The sequence below is a fragment of the Chenopodium quinoa genome, unplaced genomic scaffold (genome assembly GCF_001683475.1).
Source record: "Chenopodium quinoa cultivar QQ74 unplaced genomic scaffold, ASM168347v1, whole genome shotgun sequence".
NCBI classification, from domain to species: Eukaryota; Viridiplantae; Streptophyta; class Magnoliopsida; order Caryophyllales; family Amaranthaceae; genus Chenopodium; species Chenopodium quinoa.
Genome location: NW_018744633.1, coordinates 6,652,292 through 6,676,217, shown reverse-complemented (window position 1 = coordinate 6,676,217; position 23,926 = coordinate 6,652,292). Strand labels below are relative to the sequence as shown.

General features: G+C 35.2%; 2 protein-coding genes and 1 pseudogene across 2 annotated transcripts; all 3 read right to left on the bottom strand.

The window, feature by feature from the left end:
* Positions 1-1,238: 1,238 nt before the first annotated feature.
* Positions 1,239-5,794, bottom strand: LOC110701360. Its single transcript, XM_021879009.1, has 5 exons — positions 5,590-5,794; positions 3,822-4,131; positions 2,812-3,296; positions 2,496-2,727; positions 1,239-2,218 (listed from the first exon to the last, which is right to left on the bottom strand). The coding sequence occupies exons 2-5, from the start codon at positions 4,099-4,101 to the stop codon at positions 1,746-1,748; spliced, it is 1,470 nt and encodes a 489-aa protein (XP_021734701.1). The 5' UTR covers positions 4,102-4,131; positions 5,590-5,794; the 3' UTR covers positions 1,239-1,745.
* An 802-nt stretch (positions 5,795-6,596) lies between these two features.
* Positions 6,597-9,804, bottom strand: LOC110701529 (annotated as a pseudogene).
* Positions 9,805-10,274: 470 nt separating this feature from the next.
* Positions 10,275-21,154, bottom strand: LOC110701359 (RNA polymerase I-specific transcription initiation factor rrn3-like). Its single transcript, XM_021879007.1, has 15 exons — positions 20,846-21,154; positions 20,127-20,210; positions 19,957-20,028; positions 19,139-19,210; positions 18,826-19,068; positions 17,302-17,415; positions 17,010-17,126; positions 16,638-16,772; positions 16,468-16,536; positions 14,930-15,036; positions 14,417-14,500; positions 14,190-14,277; positions 12,708-12,827; positions 12,402-12,586; positions 10,275-11,014 (listed from the first exon to the last, which is right to left on the bottom strand). The coding sequence occupies exons 1-15, from the start codon at positions 20,972-20,974 to the stop codon at positions 10,711-10,713; spliced, it is 1,923 nt and encodes a 640-aa protein (XP_021734699.1). The 5' UTR covers positions 20,975-21,154; the 3' UTR covers positions 10,275-10,710.
* Between the last annotated feature and the right edge of the window lie 2,772 nt (positions 21,155-23,926).

Genomic DNA, 23,926 nt, shown 5'->3' with positions numbered 1-23,926 from the left:
TAAAAATGTTGCAGAATTTTGACCACAAAAGGACCTAGTTAACCAGAGATAGTGCCCAAGATTTCGTTTCTAATTTAAAATCAAATACTTCATCGTCTGCATCAAATGCCTTTATAATTCCCTATGAAACCAATCATTCAGAGATATTTTACACCCTTACATGCAGAGCCATACAAAGTACTTTCTCCGTTCTATTAATATTGCAATAATGGACTTTTTGCACTATTCATCACTCTTGTTTGACCATATAATATGATTTATACGTTAAGCAAAATCTAGTCATGTAGGATCATGTTGGATTCGTCTCATAAAATACTTTCACAATATCAACTTTTTATAATTTTTACTCTTACACAACCATACATATTTAGCATATAAAATGTGCTTTGGGATGCGTAATTTCATCTTTGTTGCAATATTAATAGAACGAAGGAAGTATATAATAAAGGAAAAATTAGAAAAAATAATCCCAACTTTGTCTAATTTATGTAGAATAATCCCAACTTTCGTTAATACTGGAATAATCCGAACTTTGAGGGGTCTTCTTTTTCTTCAATCCCAAATGCCGGTTACCGGTTGAATGGTTTTTTTTTTTGGTTAAAGTGACACGTGTCACAATTTAATTGGTTAAAAATAAATTAAAAAAACAAATTAAAAAAACAAAAATTAAAAAATAAAAACCCCACCAGCCAAACCCCAACCACCCAGCCAATCCGATTCCGACTACCCCAACCACCTCCCTCGCCGGACGACCGAAATTCCCCCACCACTGGAGTCCCCGTCCCCGAAACTCCCACGCCACCAACCAAACCCAAAAACCACCAACACTACGACACCTTTCCTCCACCACTGCAGTCCCCGTCCCCGAAAGTCTCACGCCCCTACTCTCGAAAACCCCAAAACCACCAGCCCCAATCTCGAAAATCCCTCCAAAGCCACCAGCCCCACTCGAAAATTGGCTGCGATTTCATTGGCTCCGGTTTCGTGGCTACGGCTTCGTGGCTGCGGTTCCGTGGCTGCGATTTCGTGGTTGCGCCTCCGTGGCTGCGATTGTGGGGTTACGGTGGTTGGGGGTCTCAGTGGTTGCGTTGGGTTTTGGGGAGAGGGGAAAACGGTGACTCAAGGAGTGGGGGAGACGCGGCGGGCTGCGCTGTGATGGTGGAGGTTAGGGTGTAAGGTGGGGTGCGGGGCGGGCTGTGGTGGTGGAGGTTAGGGTGGATCGGTTGGGGAAGGGGGAGCTGGGTGGTTTTCTTTTTTTTTTTAATTTTTTTTTTTAATATTTGGACCAATCAGGATTTGACACTTGTCAAGTGACCTGCTATAATAGGTCATTGACTTTTGTTGACCGGTTTGGGATTGAAGAAAAAGAAGACCCCCCAAAGTTCGGATTATTCCAGTATTAACGAAAGTTGGGATTATTCTACATAAATTAGACAAAGTTGGGATTATTTTTTCTAATTTTTCCTATAATAAAAGCCTAAGTTGTAAAATCTAAGGCTAAGCTATGTTTTTCCTTAAAATTATATCTATAGTTCTATCAAACAGGCCAGCAACTTAAGGAAGCAAAATGCTCAATCAAGATCCTGATGTCACAAGAAACTGCAAGAGCTGGCCTTCTATTGGAATAAACCTACTAGTATATTTGAGTGTATAGATTTTGCCAAATACTACAGAAATAAATTCTGTACACAAGGATGATTAACAGCAGTAAGTTTCGTCAGTATGGATGCAAGGCATGCAACAGTTCACCATTCATTCCATTCATTCAAGAAATCATTCCACATAGAAGTTGCAATCGATTCTCGTAGCAACATTCCCATTTCCTCCTTTAAGGGAGGTCCTGATGGCATATCAAGCAGATCATCAAAGTCTGGAACTTCTTCCACCATTTGTTCTTCAACGCTGGAAAATAACCGATCATTGCAATCTTCTTGCCGGATAAAATTATGGATAACACAAGCAGCGATTACAATGTCTCTTTGAATCTGAAATGCGTACTGAGGAGCAAGTTTCAGAATAGGAAATCGCTCTTTCAAAACATGGAAAGACCTCAAGATGGCTTGTCTTAGGGTTGAATGCCGATGATTAAAGAGCTCTTGCACATTTCTTGGTAGACAGTTAGCACCTTTGAACTCATGATTGCAGTATCGAACTCCTTGAAATGGGGCGACAAATCCTTCCATATTTAAGTAACTTGTATCTACAAGGTAGTATTTACCTGCAGCACATAATCTTCAGGTAAACAACCTGCGAGAAATAAGGTAAACACCCACAGACTCTGTACCAGGTCAAGGTTTGATTTAAGTTAGGGCATGAAGATGAAGGTGCAAATGTAGAAAGAAGACAGGGGCATGTGGATGTATCCCAACTTAGAGAGTATGCAGATAGAAAAAGACATGTGTAAAGTAGAATAAGGCATACTTTTTTGGTAAGGGTTAACCATGAACTTGGACATAGTAATTACACTTTTACAATCAAATAAACAAGAACATCACCTTCAGGAATGCGAGGGAAATTCTGATCTGGGTCATCAAGAACAGCTTGCAGTACACGAGAATCAGAAACTGAACCTTCCCATCCAGGATATACAAATATAAACTGCATATCAAAAGTACAAGCTACCAAAACATTCTGTGATAGAAAACCTCTCTTGTTACGGAATCGAGTCTGATCTTTTGCAGGTACATGTGCAGGAACATGCATGCCGTCTATTACCCCAATACAATCCTGAGGTACAAAGAAAGGGGGTTAATGTGCAAAATAATAGCCATAATTTCCATACAAATTGACACGAGTGTTTCAAAAGCGTACTTTGAAATAAGGGAAGAGTCTTCTGCTACCAAGGATCTGTAGGGGTGTGTTTATAGGTGGAGCTTGTAGGAACTCACGAGACAATGACTTGATAGCCTTCAACACACTATTGAAATGCCGACTTATGGTCTCTCCAGAATGTTGAAACCTGTCCTGTATGACTCTATTACGCTCATTATGCCCGATAATATTCAAAAAAATTGCTAGTTGCTCTTCAATTGAAACTCCAGCAGTATCACGAAGCATGCCTCTTTGTCGAAAAATGCCACATAATTTATGGAAGACATGTTTATCCATCCTAAGCATTTCACGACATGCATCCTCTGGCCCTTCCATTAGTCCAGTCATGTAATTAGGTTGATTAGGTGACAGACTATGGCGAGGATGTTTATTTATACTATTATGATAATAGTATCCAACTGCAGCAGCAACTAGTTCCATCTCATCCAATTCTATATCAAAATCCTCCATGCCAGCTGAGGTATCTGAAGAAATTGCATAGCACAATAGATACTTCATAACAAAAGGAAAATGGTACTTACTACAAGTAGCAAATCTATAATATCAATAATTCATGTATAAACTTTCCTATCTTTAAAAAAGATTTCATAAGGGACCAAAGAAGGAATATACATAGAGTGCTCCATAGTAAATACTAAATGCTAATCTGGAAGCTAAAGGTTAGTTCTTAGTAAACCTAAAAAGAAAAGGCCTCAATTAGGACTCGCTACCCCACAGAGTCCACTCACTATTAACAAAGAGCTCACCTAGTAAAGAAAAAAATAATAACTTGTAACATAATTTCTTGAAAGGAATTATAGAACATCCTGTTGTAGCTTATAAACCAAATTAGAAGTAATTGATCTTATACGATTATACCACAGAATTGGTTTTGCACTTCCCCTGTAACCAAATCAACCTTCTCTCACTTTTAAGAGCTATAAAAGTCTCTCGTGCGTTGGAGTTTTCAAATAAGTCTAAGGCAAGAAAATAGAGGCGCTGATCAACACCTTGCATTTCATCCAAGACTTTGATGCATTTGCTAATTGAAAATCGATCTTCATTCTTCATCATTGCAGCAGCTCTCATTTTAGATGCAGCTGCTATTTCTAGCATAGCGTCAACTATGGCATCACCCGTTGCCTTGCGACTTCTTTTTTGACGTCCTGAACTTGATGGGACAGCAGAATGACGTTTGTTATGCCCATCAACCAAATTCATCTCCTCTCCAGAGCCAGAAGATGCATCCTCATCCACTGAGTTTAATGGTGCATTAGGATAAAGAGACATCTTCAAAGCCTCAGGAACGTCAACAACTGTCTACACCCCAGCACAAGGATAAAGTCCATAGTTATATCATTGAAAGTCTAAATTATCATATATTAGAGCAAATAGATTGCATCCTATGGTCAAAAATCCCAAAATTCACTAAGAAAACATAAAAAGCAGCACAGAAGAAACTTCAAGACTTGAAAATAAGCTTGAAGTTGACTGCTATTAAGCAACTAAATCTGCATGTTCTAAATCAAAGAGAATGATAAATCACCTGCCCCAATCCCAACTCACTCTAAGGTGAGGGGAGATGCAAAAGAGAGATATTTACAGAAAAAGTGCAAGACAGAAGCTAGCTTAAAACTTCTTCACAGGGAAGAGCATAAAAAAATAAAAGAGTTGGCATGTAAGTATCTTAAAACTTAAACTCCTATGAGAAATCGATGAAGCCTATTACTATGAAAAAAACTGAAAAACCACTTCAGACTTCGGCTAGAATAACAATCAGGATTTCCCCAACAGCAAACCCAAATTTATTGATATATTTGCCAAAAATCTGAAGACAGCAGTCATCAGTACAGAGCAGCAAAACATGCTAAACCGTAACCTATATATATGATCACATACCCTTTTTGTCCAACTTTATAAACTAAAGCTTGCTTTGCTCTAATTTATAATGGACAAAGGTCCTCAACATCCTTTATTCTACCCATAAGTTTCACCTTATATCACCAATAAGAATAATATTCCCATGGTCTCAATTTCATTAGGCCATTAGGGTGGGTGCAACTATGCAAGAAGTGAAGAAGCTTAGGTAAAACTAAAGAAAAGCGAGACAACATAACAACGCGTTATAGCACTCCTATATCAGTACATCCTACCAACCAGTAGAAGTTGAGACCCTGATAAGGACACTTAAGCCATTCAAGGACCACCATCAAGGTGTACCCAAATTACACTTGACAGAAAACTTAATATAGTCAACCTTTTTCATCAAACTCTTAAATCATGGGCCTCCCCTAGTTAAGTTATGATAATCACCATAATTCCATAAATTTCATATGATGCTAATAATCATCACAATCTTTGATTGCACAGCAAATATCATAATCAAGTTATAAAAATCAGCAAAATTTAATCAAGGATAAAGTCACAATCAAAATTGATACAACATCAAATTATGTATATACCCATATGAAATTAAATCAATTAAATAAGCTTTCCTACATATTTTCACTTTAAATTAAGAGCCATAAACAATGTACATTGTACAATTTCATCTTTTCCTTCGGTTAATTAGAGAACATAAAATATAAAAATCCAAAAAATTACATTTAAACAAAATTAACCCAATAATTTCCTACATCCCAATTCTTATAATATACAAAAGAATTAAAATTTCACAAAATTGGGATTTTTTAATTAATATAATCAAATTACCGGATTTACAGAAAATTAAGAAATTTCGCAGGCAATTAGGAGAGAGAAAGAGGGAATGAGGATTACCAAGAGAAGCTTGATCAAGTAGCAATTACAAATTGTAAGCAGAAGAGAAAGTTGCGAGGGAAGATAATGGCAGCTTAATCAAAATTATTTGGAAAAAAGTTAGGCAGAAGAAGAAAGAGGAGAAAAGGGGAAGAAGGGTTTAAGCTCCCCTAATTGCGTGTGTTTGGCTCCTAGAATTCACAATTTACAAACATGTTGGATTAACTGGTCGGGTCGAGTTCGTATTCGTGTCGAAATATAAATATAATGGGCTGCGATTTTAAATATAGAAATATTGATTGGATTTATATTAAGGGTAATGCTATATGTAACCCTAAGATTTATATATATAAGCATTAAATACATAATTGAAAATTGTATAAAATTAGGAATTCACGACAAAAACACGCGTAAATCAGTATAATTAGTGTTTATATTTTGATGATTTCTTAACTTTTTCCGATTTTCAAATGTAAATGTAATGCTTATATGTAGCCCTAAGGGCTATGTATAGCATTTTTCTTATATTAATAATTGAGTTTTTACTTATAATTTTGAGGTTAAGGGTTCGATTTTCATTGAATAACCACAAATATAATAGATCATGTAAATTTAGAGTCAAATTAAATCAAATTTGGCTCGGCATTAAACAATGGTTTTTACTATTGGAAATTCTCATTGAAGCATAACAAATAATTTTATAGGGCTTAGGGTTTGTCAAAAAAATTAATAATGGTAGCTCATTAGTATGCTTAATTAAGATCATTACTCTTTTCTTTTTTTAAAAAAAAAAAAAAAAAAGATCACTACTCTTGATCATATGGAAAGAACAAGGCTAAGCTATTTAATTGGAGTTTGTGACTAACCTATAGGTCAGAGCAAAACATATTGTTTTTTTTTAGATCGTACAAAACAAATTGAGTAGTAGATTGGATTGATATAACCACAAATTTGTCAAATTTACACCAATCTGCTAATTAAATGGTCAAATCACTCGTTATTAAACAAAAACAACTACTACTATTAGTTTCGAATGAAGGGAAGATAAAAACACTTGAATTATAAAAAGGATAAATCCAAAACACAAAAAATCTAACTAATGTTTAGTCTACAAATTTATATATTCACTGTTCTTGTGTGAATTCTTTCACTACATACATTATATTATGCCTCTATATATATGTCATCTAGATATGAGACTTCTTTTGCATGCTTAAGCTTATATTAACTGAATTTTGTAGTGCATACTAATACTATCATGCATGATACCTAAATTATCTATTAAATAAACTACATAATCAAAGAAGGGGACAAGATAATGTCTTGCTCGCAACGATCACATAGAAAAATTCTTGGAACCTCTTCATTGTTTGGAATCCTAACACATCGAGTATGCTGCCACACTTCACATATGTCACAGGCAACCATTCTTTCGCCGTCATCCTCTTTAGCACCACAGGCACAATCTATGCATCCATAGCCTTGATTATGGCAATAATTTCCGAGTTCATATACATTCCATCCTTGTATTAGTGATCCATTCCTATGCTCGTTCCCATTAACCTGACCGATAAATCCTGCTTCAAAAATGATATCCTTTCCTTCTTCAATCACCCCACAAACAAAATCTGTGTCATTTGCATTAACATTGACAATTGATTGTTTCATTCCATAATATACATCTTTAAACCATTTTTCAACCTCCCTTTTTAACTCTTCAATTATTATGCTTCCTTTTAATTTAACATTTTCATAAGGCTGCATAATTTGCTTGTCTTTTAGCTGCAAAGAGCAGAACAAATCAACTAGTTCCTCCCCAATGCTGAATTTGTTTCGGGGTGGAAGGTTTTGTTGATGATTAAATTCCTTGACAAGGTGTTTACTGTCAAGGATTACCCTGCTAGCTATTAAAATTGTGCTTCCTGAACCTGATGTTGCCTTTCTTTCTTTTAGTGTGGATTTGTAGAGGTACATTATGTCCTTTGCGAGTTGAGCCCTAGTGACCGCCATCATATTAGACTTAGACTCCCTCAACACCAAGTTATGATCATGACTAATGGACATATCTTCCAAGCAATATTCAAGAACTTTGGTCACAGGATTCAAGCTACGACGAACAAGGTATTTTCCCACAACATGATTACCAAGTGACTTGAGAACAAAATCTAACAGTCCTGTATCACCAATGTATACCCTTGCTGCATCCCTGACCTCTTGTCTTGACACCCATTTGGGCTCAGCCCTTTTTAAAGACTCAACTATGACTCGAGTAGCCATTTCAACCCGCTTAGGAGACCACCTACAGGAAGTTTCTAGAAGGATACCCGGATTGAACAGCTCAGAGGGGCAGTCTCTTTTGGGAGGCGGGACCTGAGCTCCAGCATGAAGTGGAAAAGGTCACTTAGGGTTATTAAGGAATGCTCAGATAAGGCTTGGTACCGTGAGTATATGATTGGAAGGTAATTGTCTGAGGGGCTTAAGTGGTGGAACAGAAGGCATAAGGGGATGTTCTGTAAGGCCTGGATTGATTTTTGGTACATGGATTCTGTAACTCCAAAGCTTCCACGTCCAAATTTGTAATCCCACCGCGAAAACCAGGGTCCTCCATATGCTAGTCCATGAAGTAGTCTCAAGTCCATGCCCTTCTTCTGAGATATATCGGTCAAGCTCACTTTCCTGCATAATAAAACTTAATTTCATCAGTTAACTGTAGTATGTCTGAACAATATCACCTATTTTTTCAACTAAGGAAATCCAAACAAATTTGATAAAGAAACAAGCTAAAAAAAACTCTCTTCTTTCAGCTAGCTTTTTTCTCTGAAAGTTACTATTTACTTCTTAGTTCTTCTCTTGCTGTAAGCATAGTCCTAGCAACATAAAATGCAAGGAAACAAATTTGGAGTCGGATACACAGGGGGGCATTATAGGGTCATATAAGGCTAAGATACATACCGAAAAAATATATTTTAAAAAAAAAAAACTCCCTCTTGCTCAGCATTACTGTAGGGCTATTGACAATAACATGGCAAAAATTGAAGTAGGGAACAAGATGACTGATTACCTTGCACGCAAGCCAGTGCAGATGCGATCCCAAAAATCCATGACCTGGTGACCAGTTAAGTCTGAATTCATTTCAAGGCCATTAACACAGAGCAAATGCCCAAAGCCATTGCAGTGGAACACTCCATGCAGAGTGTGACCCTCCAGTTCCACCAAGCTGCAGGACTTGGTACCGCATCTTGCAGCTAAAATTGTACCATCAGCACAGCAATTACCTTGGCAGCTCAAACATGTTGATGCCATAGCTGCAGTTTCCTTGGAGGGCACTACAAAATGATACTTCATGTTGCAGATCATATGCTGTCCCCATCCTGTTACAATCAACAAATGCAGTAAATAGCACTCCTGAAAGGCTTCAGAATTTTAAGCAATTACTTGTTTTTCGATCTTTCACTCATTGTACTTCTGAGATGATAAGTTGTCCCTCTTTAATGATAAGGAAAATGAAATATTTGGCTTTATATCATGCTAATCACCCGAAAACCTCTGTATCAGAATACCTATCCACTTATACTGCTAACCCTATGGGGATTCGAACACTGCTAGTGTCATGGAAAGTCAGGGGCTAAGTTTTTGCTTTAAACAATAACTGGTATGTCTATGCAAAACATGGGATTACTAATAATATTCGACAAGTTTTTTGTAAAATAATATGGCCCAATGTTAGAGAGGAAGTAGAGAGGATAAACTTAAAGAGAATGTTTAATTTTTTTATAGAATATGCAAAATTAGTTATGTATATAGACAGAGGGAGTACTATTAAGATAACTTTCTAACAGTGTAGCATAAAAGCTAGACTACAATCCACAAGTTTCAAATAAGTACCTATGTAGCGACAATGTTTGCAGTAGAGGTAGTTTGAAGTTTCGATTGGCTCCTCTATAACAAACAGAAAGACACGGTGATCAGGTCTATGGCGATGAACTTCCAGCTGAAATGACCAGCTTATCATACCATTGGTACTATGAATACTCTCCATATGCCCAAATTCGAGTAATGCTCTGACATTCTTCCAGAAAGGGCCATCAAACTGAGTTGGATAGCCTGGTTCACAGAAAGACTTGAACCTGAAAACCCTTTGATCAGCAGATGACCTTTTCCTCCTCTTGTTGCAGCTATGCAAGTACTCTAACTGTGACATTTCAACCGCCTTAGTAAAAAACAAACGAGTGTACAAAAATGTTAGTATCTAGCAAATACAAAGCAAGATATCAGTTGAAGGAGAGAGAGTAAGATAGAGAGAAAGTCTCAGAGCTATATACCAATAATGCTGCTTGATCACACGGTAAGTGCCTTCAAATAAAATTGGAGGAGAATACAATGAAATTAGCTATATGAGTTACACTCTCTGCATGAACTTTGTCAAAAAAATATTAGTACCATGCAAACTTGTCGCAACAACGCTTGTAACAACTGTTAAATTAAGGTTAAATAAATAAGAGCATGCTTTTGGTCAGATGAAAATGGTACTATAAAATGTTACATATTCCGTTAAAATTTGTGGTAAGATACGGATGCTCTAATGTGAGCTTACATAAGAGGAAATAAACATGTAAATGCAACATTCCTTTGCCAACTACCACATTCAAGGTAAAAATAATAAACCTAGAATAAAAAATGATGAACTACGAAATACAAAATATGAATCATGATCAATAAAAATTTCAATTAACTGTACTTTCATTGCACTAGCACAAAATAGTCCAACTTTGATGTATCGTTATTGTATAAATTACATTCTACGACCCCAAGAAATATAAACTAATCGTCATCTTTGACACTAGGATTTAAGATGGTACATATTTTGCTAATCTAATTGTCAAATTATGAATTAGGCTTTAAGAGATTACATAAAGCAAACAAAATTTGAAGAGAATTACAACACAATTTGCTAGCACCCTAGAATCTAAGCCACGGATCTCATTTTTGAGATAGTTGTCGACAAATGGGGCATTGAGAAGAGCCCACAGCAGATTAGAGTCACTGTGACATAAGCGGCCTGTGGCGTATTTTCTCACAGCTGCATACTGTTGGATTCTTGGGTTCCTCAAGAAGATATTTAACCACCAAAAAATTGGAAGTTCATAACGAAGATTCTGGGCTCATAGATGGTCTGAGTTTAGACGGCATTTGCATAGGAGTTTGTGAATTACGACCAAATCTACTTTTAAGTGTAGAATCTTTAGGCGTGATGGACATTCGGTTCAATGTATCATTAAACTCGTCAAGATAATCATCTTCAAAACTTTCTACAATCCCTTCATCTCGGGATGCTGCTCTATTTGTTTCTGGGTAGAAAACATCAACATCTTCATCGCTGCTGCCTTCATCATCTTCATATGTTTTACGAACCATAGACCAGTACACAAAATTTGGGCGAATGGAACTGCAAAATTCAAACAAAGGTTATTAAAAATGGAAACTGTTCAGAAACCACAACACCAGGGACATATTCATATTATGGCCATGTTTTGTTAACTTTATTTCCTCCTAAAAACAAGTTCATATAAGTTCTAAAAAGAGTAGATAAGTTTAAATAATACACGTACAGGAAAACAAATAAGTTCAAAAAAGAGTTAAGGACTACCCAAGTTCAACTTAAAACTTATATAAGTTGTATTAAGTTCAGGTTTAGTTCATACTAGTAAATTTCAATTAAATTAAAAAACACCGTAAGTGGAGATTACACCACCAACTATAAGATCCTTAAAACATCATTCTAAATGTATACAACATCCAATCCATTACTTCGCTTACACTGGGCACATCTGCCAAGCAATTTTTGCCTTATTCGCGCCACACAAACTAAATATGCATATCCTTACATAACACTTGGCATTAAACATCTTCCCATCAAATTTTAATTTCAGAGAAAGAATATTCTATTTTAAATTATCTTTACAACATCCTTAGGGCTGCTATGGTTCGCAAAATCCTTAACTATAAAGGGTAATAGTAAAGTCATAGTGAATAAAAATTTCAACCAGCTTCCAATGTCATTTTCTACACAGAAATGTCTTGATAGAAGAAATGTGGACAATTGGAGGTAAAAAACTTTAATCAAACTAAAAATTGTACAGAATGAGGACAGCACTTATAAATATACTCCATAATTATACTAGATATAACAAATGACATAACTCAATATAGTGGCATTGAATACGCATAGTGAAGATATATGATAGTCCATACAGACATTCTAATTGAGAAAGTATAATAATCACCTACAATGGCTACAAACCAGGGACAAGGGATTCATGTATTACTGCAATCTACACAAGCAATGGGTCTTAATCTGGCATATTAATTAAGGGAATAATTTATGAATCCCTCCTCTCTACCTTCTCTTCATGATTTACAAAGAATAAAACTAACACTAATTAAGTAAGAATTTTCCTTCAAAAAAAAAAAAATTAAAAAAGAATTAATATGGGGAGTTCTTCAATGCCAGGCCCAGGTCATAAGTGCTATGTTATACAGCAGAAAAAATGTGGCTGTTATCTTGAGAGTTGGGAGTCATCAGCAGCTCCTAACGAAAGTACCCCTCTCATTACAGGTGCCAAAGATTTATTAACTATGCGTTCATATAATGACTGACAGCTTGGCTAACAATAATAGTATAGTAATTAATTGGATCACATGTCATCTCCTACATCATATGCACAGCACACACTGAAATGCACATGGAGCATGGTATACAAGGTAGTGAACATTCCCATGGCTAAGTTGTGTAAGATATATAGTGAAAGAAATGATAAAGATAAAAATAGAACCTGTCACTTTTCCTCAATAGGCATGGGTCAAATGGAAAGAACATGTCAAGCCTCTCGATCCCACCAAAAGCTTTAGAAAGTTCAGACTCTAGCATATCATGAAAAACAGGAGTACCACTTTTACGAAGTAAATTAGCTGATTTTGCTTGCTGTAAAAATTCCTCTACAATTGATGGCAAGCAAACCTGTCATTGTTGGCATTTAAATTAAATAAAATCAACATTAGAAAGGTCTATAAAACATTAAAAAGGCACAATCAGAGGAGAAAATTTCATATAATATGATAATTTTGAGTAAACAATTAACCTTCAAAGGCTCCAGATGACTTGTAAATATTTGACTCAAGGGAAAACCAGAGATTTGCGATTTCAGATTTGGAATGTCGATGATAGATCTCATACGGAAACAGAGAACATACATGATGGCCTGCAATAGATGAAATTAGAAGCTGCTGCATCTTAAAAGAGTAGCAAAACTATTTCAACGGACGTGTAAGGGAATTACAAAACAATCCTTAAACTAAGACTTCAACAACATTTCATGCTTATTAATAACACAACATAACAAAATGTAGAAAATTTCTTCAGAGGGAAGGAGGGAAGAGGGGGGGGGGGGACAAGACTTTAATAACGTGGTTTTTACTTGTAGAAAACAACCACTTCTATTAATTTCAGCCCAGATTACAGAATGTATGTTCAGACACAAAAGTTCCCAGATGTTTTACTGAAAAAAAAACAGCTCTCAAAATTCTTCAAATTTATAGGTAAAGAATTGGATACTTTTTATTTCCATTTTTCAATGATGTACACAGAGAATCGGAGATGCTAAAAACAGCCTTTACATTTTTTTTTTTGGGGGGGGGGGGGTATGTTTCAGATATTTACTGTTTTACAATGACCCACGAATGAAGATTTATGATGCAAACTTGGAACATTAAGCCAAGCAAACAACCTATGCCGTCTATTTACATATTTTTCTTGTTATGGAAGAGGGATGTTGCAGAATTTTTCATTTTACTTTGATTATAAGACGAATACATATAACACCTAAAGGGCTAAAATATTATATACTCTGTTTTATTATTGTATACGCACTTTTCATTTTGAGGTGTTTTTGTTGGATGTATCCATTTCTTCTTTATTCAATTTTTGGCAAACACATATTATAATTTGACCCCTTACCCACCAATATTTACACATTTACAGTTTGTTTGGATAAAGAAAGGGGAAGGAAAAGAAGGGGAGGGAGGAAAAGAGGAGGGGAGGGAAAGGAAGGGGAGGGAAGAATGGTGAGTTTTCCTTCCAAATCTCTCCATTGTTGGAGGGATCAATTTTCTACAATTTAATCATTCCATTTCTCTCCCCTCAAATTCCCTCCCTTCCTCATTTGTTATCCAAATGAAAGATACTCCATCTTTCCATTTCTCTTCCCTTCCTTTCCCTCCATTTCCTTCAATCCAAACACACCGTTACTCTCACTCACATTTTATAATCTGACCCCTCAGCCACAATATCCAAATTTTTTTCTTATTACACCCCACTTTTCGATACACATCCATCACTTTATTAGCAGTTTTCTGATACCCAATCAAACGCTCAACTCTCCTAGAAACAAAAGTTTAAAGTAATTAGGTACATCAAAAGAAAACGCAGCTAGTACATTGTTTCAAGATGCACCATTTTAATCAAGATATACTACATTGTATGACAAAGGATCACTTAAGCAATTTGTCAAGAAGGGCACATAAAAAAATAAAGAAATCGAGCTGCAGGGGAGTGAGTATATTACCTGGCATCCAGCATAAAACACTCTATGAATTTTAGGATCAGAATTGCCACTTTGAAGTCTGCAATAATCTGAGCAACACTTGGCAAGTCTAAAATTTTACAAAAGTTAGAAATTGTCTTTATCTTGAAAAATTTATAAAAAACTAAACTAGAATAATTGCATTTAGTAGACATTTGCACCAAACTGGTCTATATAAATTAATTTCACAAATATGCTGAATCAATTACCTTCCCAAAATGTTCACAACAAGGGGCGTAGACAGGAACCTTCCACGAGACATGAAACTTGCCAGATATGCAACAGCACTCATCCTAAACAAGATCAACATGAGAATCGTAAAACGAAGGCTCATTTCACAGCACCCAAAAACAAAAAGGACAAAAAGAAAAGGGATGTAACATAACTAGCAGCACAAACTACACAGAAAAGCATTACAAATATCAAGTGCCTGGGTAAGATACCAGATTTCATGGTAGGAGTAGGTCAACATGTACCGTATATTGTCCGTATATAACATGTGTGCATGCTCTTTTTATTCTATTAATTACAACATGTGCCCTTGGAGATTTAGAGGTAAACAGACAAATTAATAAAAACACCAATAACTCAACATGTCCCTTTTACCAGAATTCAAAAGGGGGTGTATTTACAACCTAATATGTTCAAAGCCTAAAATTGCAGGAATATTATAAACAATTACAGCATATCACATTAATCACATAGTGGACATATGATTATACCTAGTAAGTGGGGGAAAGCTGCAGCAAATATACATATCCGCAAGAAATTCAGCAAATCTTGTGCCACAAATTTCAGAATCCAGAGAGCAGGCATAGAAAATCACAAACTGCAACAAGAAAAAATACAGGTTACTATAAAGTGACTAGAATCATCAAAATAACTTCGTTAAATAAAGTATAACATGAGTGCATCCATTTTTTTTTCTCTAACAACGTGCCGCATAAACCATGACTAACATCAAGGAAGTAAAAGTATGAAATAAATGGAGATATACTGTAAATAAATAAACTATAATTAACACCTTGAGCATTTTTTATTTTTATCCTTCTCATCTATTGTTAGTACTAAAGTATTAATGTTAAAGGCAAAATACTGGGAAATATACCCTTGAAAAGTTTCCATCGAGATAGCATAAGTTAAACAAAAATACAGGAGTGCCCTCGACTTTGGGACAGAAAAGGTATGATAAACCTTACATTTAGTTTTTAAGCCTAAATTCTATGATTAGTACTCCCTCTGTTTCATAGAGACCAGCATAGTTATTCTACTAGTTGAAGGCAAAGAAAAGAGGTCAGAGAGTGAAAATGGTTCTTTTTCCTCTTTATGTATAGAAGAGAGAGTCTGATTAAAGAGAATGTACTACATTGATTAATATTCGTTTGTCGATAACGTATCTACATTTCTCCTCAAGTACACATTTGTTAAAGGTAATGGACCAAAATAAGGTAATAATTTTTTTAAAAAAAAATCATTTAAAAAAAGTTAATTGAAATCTTAATTACTTAACATTTAAAAAATATATATAATATAAGCTTTTAACGGATACAATTAGAGAAAAGCTATGGTACTGTGAAGAGGAGGAAACCGAAATGATTTTGTTAGAGATTACGGGTTTCTTGCAAGAGCTTAAATGACAAGGCACCATATATAATGAGTACGGAGTACTTGAGTTTTCACCCAAAAAAATGGAGTACTTGAATGGCTATATAAAAATGTTAATTGTATATCCATCATTATTCAAAACAAAAAGATGCTTTAGCTAGAAGTATATAGCACTAGTAACCCTCAATCAAAAGTATCCTAAAATCATTCAGCGCCACTTTAAAATGCTTCATAGTCATATCATCACAATCACATGACCTCAAAGATTGTGAACTTTAAAAAATCTATAGTTTACTCGTGGCTTGAGGTAATTACACCACGAATTGTATTCCACCATGAAATATGAAGTGGCCTCAACTTCAAAGTAGAAGGGGGGGGAAAAAACAAAAAGTTCTCATGTGAAAATTCAGCATCAAACCACAAGCATGGAACCATCTAAAGAGACACATAAGATTTAGATGTAGGAGGCTAAGAGCAAAGAGGAATCACGAAACAATATCAAAAACGATCTACTTAGTACAAAAGATTATTCCCGAATTGTTTAAAGTCCACCAGGAACAAAACTTTATCATGTGAGCTAGTTGTGCATTTAATGCAGATAATCTCTGCTAACTGGATAATTCATTTAAACAGAGTAACATGGGAGATACTTTACCTGTGCAAATTTAGACTTGTAAGCATTCAGAACTGTAATCTGAAATGACTGGAGGAGAGATTCAAACACCTAATCACATTCAAAGACAAATTTAGAATAAAAGGCAATCAGATAGTACAGAACATAGGTATGTGAACATTACTTAACACAAAAAGAAATTCAGAAAGTACCTCAACCAAACGACCATTCTCTTTGCAATATTTTAGATGCTCAAAAGTAGTGACCATAAGGCTATCCAATTTTTTTAACTTGTCAGTTACTCGATTTTTCCAGAGACGTCTCTGACCTGAGGTTTCTCTCACAAACTGAACAATTCAAATTGGCATGACATTAATAGATGCTACTTTAACGGGCTTTAGGTTTTTTTTTTTTTTTTTTTTTTTGGGGGGGGGGGGGTTTGGTAAATGGGAGTTTCTGCAAGTATAGTTCTTCATCATTACCAAAATAAATTTCTTAAACTGGCCTTAATTGAGCAATATCAAACCAGAAGAAGTCTACATATGCATAATTCAGTAATCAAAATAACAAGAGAATCAACATACCCCACCTCCATCGTCATCATCATCCTCATCATCTAATATTTGCTCGTCTTCCAACTCCATCTCAAAAATGCCTTTCTGAGGATTCTCCTCTAGAATATCATCCCATCCAACCTCCACCTACACATACCACAGAACAATAGCAAACCAGAAGTAGAAATTGTCATTTTAAAATGCCAAAACAAAGAATATTTACAGGTTAAGAAAATAGAAAAATAAAATAACTAATGATTATTTGAAGGTACTGGGTGCAGCAAAGTATTGTCTCTACTACATGTTACTTCAGCATACTCACGTCAAAATCTATCAGCAAATCAACCACAGCCATGATTAGCATTCTCCTGCCAACCAGCTCCCCAATAGCACTGCTTTCAAGCTTGAACATGTTTTCTACAAACATCACCACCACCTACAATAACATCTCACATTAACAGTAATATAATTGAAAGAACACGTGAAGGCACAGCAAAATCACAGCACCACAGATTATATACTATTTCTTGACAATGCATAGAGATATAGTATAAAATAAGAATGGCAAAGTGAGAGGGAGGGAGGGTAAGAGCACTGAATCCACAAATCGCATCATTGTTGTTTAGCCCACTACGCAAATTATGACCTTCACAACAAGGCACACCAAAATTCCCCACTCAACCACCAAGGTGCTAGACTGCTAGGGGTCCAATATCTCCCATCTTGTCACAAATGTCAGGCTTCCATTATCCTCTAACTCTGCCTTTAACCTGAAAGTCCATGGACTTTGTCGCTATCATCTAATCATAATGAAAAGCCATTTCTTCCTTCCCTTGCTTTCTGCCAGCTTGAAGACAGATGCAACAACAAGAGGTTGAAATAACTACACACAATCCTGAGTATTTAATGGAAGAAAGAATCCCATATAATTATTGGTTGGCATATTGGCAATGATCTTCACCCAAACAATAAACATGCCTCTCTGAAATAGACTGTATATGTACCTCAATCTAATTGACATCTATAAAAAAATGATATGAGAAATACGAGTTACAGCAACATACAAAACATAACATCAGACAGGTAGGATGCAAAGACCATATAACGTATTCATCCACGAGAAGATAAAAATTGCTTGAAAAGTTCTCTTCCTCCATTCTCCTCTAGCAATCTGGCTGCAACCCCTCTCCCAGCCTGATCACCCTTCCCCTGGGCTATACCCCCTCTTTAATCATTGGAAACTAAATCAAATTATAGACTACACACTCTCCTTAATACAACCTGTTTCAATAAACTCTCATCTTTACTTAGTTGTTCAAATTTGAAATTTTATTGTCCTCTCTCTTCATTAACCTGTACTCTTTAATTTAAAAATTCCAGCTTGAAGAAGCAAGATTGATGTAGTTCTATCTTCTTTCTCATTTATTTTTCGCTAATTTTGGGTTGATTCTACAATTGTTTGGTTAGTATATATTAGTAGCTTAGAATTTAGTGGACTTTCCTTCACTTAGTTTTGTAAATTAATTTAACATGCTTCTAAAGTATTGAAAACCTTTTATTTTATCCCTAATTTTATCTAATGAGAACTTTCCTAGTTATTACAGTAGGCTTAGAATTATTTACAAGTACATTATAATAAATGAGCAAAATTTTAATTTTAAATCGTGATATACGCAAAATCATCAAACTTACAGATTTGTTATGATTCCATTTGGTAACTCTTTCAAAACAGCATCAAACAAAGTGTAGGGAAGAGCATATACTCATAGATTGCATACAGCTCATCACAAAAATAATACAGCAAACACATCCCTTTTTATACTGAGAATCAGAAATCTGAACTTACAGGTTCTTGCAGGTTATTAAAAACTTTAGGCATTCTCTGCAGAACAATGGGCAATAATCTTGATGGCGCAAGTGGAACGAGGCCTGAAATATATTCCAAAGCAGAATGCACCCTAACCAAAACGTGATCCTTCTTTGCAACACCATATGGCCACTTTAGAGCTTCTATGAACCTCTTGGGAGGAGTGAAGTTGCATACAAGCATATCCAAACATGAATCAACATATTTACCACTGGAGGCAGCCTGCAGCATGTGAAGTGAGACAAGAGAACTAAAGGCCTTACAAAATCAAGGTCCATATATGATCACATACCAGGGTTATAATTAACTCGATCAAAGCGTCCATGACCTCGGGACCATAGCTCCACAAGCTCATATTAAAAATCTGTACAATCGCACAATTTAATTACTACACACAGCTGTGGCAAGACACAGGTGCCAAAAAATATTACACTGGGAACTAGTGGATCAAGCAGATGCATTAAATGCAGACTATTAAAAGAGTGCTTGAGAGTAACAAAGTATGTGAAGCTTGTTGGGTCAAGGTGTAATCTCATGGATCCTGCTAAAAGCTAGTCCTTCCATGAATCTATCCTCTAATGCTTTCCAAAGATACCTATTTTAGACAATCCCAATTCCCAAATAGTTTCTCACTTCCTTTTTGGGTACGTAACACCATTATCCCCCAAATATACCCTTGTCGCCACAAATCTAGAAGTCATTTGTTTTCCGCTTTTCTCTCACCCCATATGAGTTATGATTCCATGTGAACGATACTAACACTTAAAAATATCAACCACAGCATGTTATGTGTCATCCATAATCAAAACATTTGTGTCAAACCTCAAACCCCAAACCCCATGGTAAAAAAAAGTAAAGAATGGAAGATGTATACTTTAAGAAGCCAAGGGAAAAAAAATGCATTACAATAAATTGCTATAAATCACTAAATCGGATATATTTTCAGCCAATGGACAATGAAAATAAAAGAGGATTCATATGAGACATGTACACATAAGGAAAAAAGCAAAGACAAGTTAAAGAACAATATTAGTAAAAACTCAAGATCTCACATGAAAATTAATTCAACAAATTTACTGAAATGAATGCAAACAAAATTTTTAATCTTACGGTATCAAGAAGACTCCCATGGAGCACAGTATCTATGCATGAAACTGCACCGGATAAGGCCTTCAAACTTGTCTGCATATCAATAAGAGATGCATTTTAGCCAGAAATCGCATGTACAGAGTCTATAGACAGTGACCTAAAGCAACTTCCATAATTAAATAAAAGCTTACCACAAGCATAGCTACATCCTCGGGGGAGAGTCGATCATTGTAATGTAGCAACCCAACTAGTTCGTTGTAATCATCATTCTCATCCTACAAGGTGCATGTCAAACTCATAACACACAGCAAAAACAATCAAAATCTTTTTTTTTTTCCTGACACTCAAAAGTCCAATGGTATTACTCTCCCATGAATCTCAAATTGGAATTCCACACTACCCTTATACTTCATATCAATAATTCTCATGCAACATCTATTAAATAAATGAACTTTTTATTTTGTGTAATCAATTTGCTAATTGCCTAATTGTTCTCATTTTTGATATCTCGTCCAATGTTGAGCTCCCTTAAGAGTTAGGACAACACTCATCGTCTCATCCTCTTCATCCTATTGGAGATGTTCTTGTACACACTCGATTCTGATAGCTTTCAAAACCAATAAGAATTGAATGAGAACAAATATAACTAAAACTCGAGCAAAAACTCAACAAAATGCATTACCCTCAAATCCTGAAGCCTGAACACTTAAAAAATATTAATGTGGCCTAATTAAAGCATCAAATCACAAAATCAAGCACAATTCTATACTATTATCAACAAACAATCATCTCGAATCCAACAATTTTCTCTTCCCAAGCATCAAACAAATTCAATTCATAATTTTACCAACACAAACTTCAACAACAAATTAAACCTCCAAAAATCTCAATTAATTAAAAAAATTCATACCGAAGAAGCAGATTTTAGAGCTTGACGAATATGAAAAACAATTTCAGAATCAGTTCGATCAATATCATCATCAGCCTCCATTTGTTGATACTGTTCTTCCTTGGTATAATTCGCCGGCTCAACTCCCATGATAATCCCTTGGAAAATTCTCTCTCCTCCGAACACGGCGGCGTTGCTTGCCGGAAAATTGATCGGCGGCGAATTTTGCGGCGGAGATAATTGGAGAGAGAAAAAGGAAGAGAGTTTGGAACAACCCTACGCGAAAGAGGAGAGAGAATGTGAAGTGAGCAAGGGTTTTCAAAGGGTTTGGAAAAGGACAAGTGTCGTCGTTTTATTTGGTTAACCGATAGTAATTTTAGGGTTTTATTTTTATTTTATTTTTTTGGTTATCGGTTAATTTCGCGCTTAAAATTGGGGGAATGAAAAAAAAGTCAAAAACAATGAAGTGAACTAATGAAGTGACTAACTATTGAAAAGAGGTGATGAGTTCAGGAGTAAATATTAACCACTACTAGGTATGGCCCGTATGGGTAATACTACCAATACCACAATATATTTTTTTTTCCCTTTTTTTTTTTTTTCCTTTCCTCTTCATCTTCTTCCTCCCTTAAACCCTACCTTCACCTCCAACAGTAAGAAACCCACCCCACTAACTACTACCTTAGTCGAAAATCCAAAAACACTCAACTATCTCCGTTAAAAATCACCGGAAACCACTCAAAAAAAACATAACCCAAAAACGAGAGACACAAACTTATGGCTCTAGCCAAAATCAGTGAGTTCTATGCTGGAAATCGTTGAGTTCGGTCGAAATTGACGACGGTACTTAATTGTATACTGTTATTCTTAATTTGTATACTGTTAGTAAGAGGAGGGAGACTACATTTTTACAACATAGGTAAATAATACATGAAATTATAGTTTTGCCCCTAATATGAGCCCAACGAGCCCATACCTGGTAGTGGTCTATCACTACTAATGAATTCAGTGTGTATCTACTTGTTTAAATGCTAGGTTACCATAGGAATAAGGAATTGGTAAGAATTGTGACCTATTAAGTCATAAGGTATGTACGAGTAAGTTATTTTATGATTTTTTTTGCATCTCGGACTTCTTATATATATGTGTGCAAATTAATACTTTGAAGTCTCACTTCTCCATTATTTATTTGTAGGTAAACACGAATCGAATAATGAAATATAACAATACCTCCTTTCATTTTCAATTGATATATGTATTTGAAATTTTTATGAAGTCCAATGAAAATAGAAGGTAGGTAATACTCTCTTGATAAATCTACAATAGAAAAACATTTTCAAGTGGAGTTTTATAAACTCATCTAATATGTAGTTCAAATAATTTTTACAATATGTATATACAACAAATTGGTTATTGGTGCAGTGATGATTGACACTATACTTAGTAAGGAGCATATGTATTTGATCCTCCGCAACAATAATTAAGATGGGAATAGAACCTAACCAATGCATAGAATTTGTTCGTTGGAGCCTTATGCTGTAATAGGTTTGAGTTGTGATGTGCAGCAATTGGGCATTCAATGGACTACAATTGTTGGTATAGAGCTTGCATAGAATTGGGATTGGGATTTTAGCACATTTGGCAGCTGCAGATTTGGGCTTCAAGTGCAGCAATTGAGCAATGCCCCGGCGTTGGATTTGTTTTGTTGGGCCTTCTTTTGTTATTGGCTAGAAGAAGCTTTTTCTCATGTGGGCCCTGTTTTGCCCTTTTCATGGGTATAAAAAGAATGACCTAGATTAGGATTTCTTATGATTTTCTTAAAAAATAAATAAATAAAATAAAATAAAAAATTAGGATCTCTTATAAATAAGCAAAGCTAGCTATACAAGAGTGATTCTTAGAAAATGGAGAGTCTATTATGTACACCCAGGTGTACACGTATATCGGGGTCATTTGCTCATTAAATATTTCTTCGTTTTTACTCATTTATCGATTAAATGAATAAATGATTTTGGGTATACGGTACACTTGGGTATACATAACAAATTCTATAGAAAATGAGGGATAAGTTGAGAGAATACTAGAGATGAGATGACAATTAGGTCGTTTGGATCGGTTAAAAATAAAGTTTTTATATATTTATTTTCTTATTATTATTATTAAACTTATTAAGATAAAAAATAATTATTGAATACTTTGTTTATTGATTGTTAGTTAGGTTACTTTTTGACTTGATTCGTGTGATTTGGGTTTAAAATGGATAATTAGGTGAGTACAAATTAACTAAAAAGGTAATGATATCCCCACTACTTGGAAACTAAAATGAAAAGAATAGTGATAATTCGTGTGAAATTTATTAATTACGAAAGTTATGGAAAATTCAACAGTAAGTTACGAGATATTTTATTTTATATCTTTCAAAGTTTCAAGCCACAAATTAAAGTTTCCTAGCTTGCCGTCTATTTTTTTAATCACCTATCCGATCATAAGCTTATTAGTCACACATTTCACGATAGTGACCACTTCTTTCTAAAGACAATCAATGTCAAATAATTTAAAAGCTAGGAAAGAAATGATAGTACACAACTTCACATCTTTTGCTTACCCATCTTAGTTCTTGATCATATTGTCATTACATTTATGATGATATAAAAATCATTATTAAAGATATTGGTTACCTAGACACTTTGGCTTAGTTTATGCCAAGTGATTTCATGTTTTTTGAACCAGATAACTGAATACGAGTCAGTTTTCAAATTTTAGAGACTCTCCATCTCTAAAAAAAAATCGAATAGTGAAAACTGAAGAAAGTGGTAGTACTCTTGTAAATTTATAGCAAAATACAGTGCAACTTCAATAGTGAGATACAAGATATTGTATCTTGCCTCAAAGTTCTTAAATACATAGTTGGCCACAACACTGGTTTGCAATTTTGCATGCGTTGCTTTATTTGTACTCCACTTTTATGAAAAGAAAAGATTAAGGTACACAAATTACAATTAGCTTAGGCTCGTTTTCTCTAACCTATCATAATTAAAGAAGATAATAATAAACTTAATGTATGGGGAAATATCTACATAACGGAAATCATAATGGGCCGAT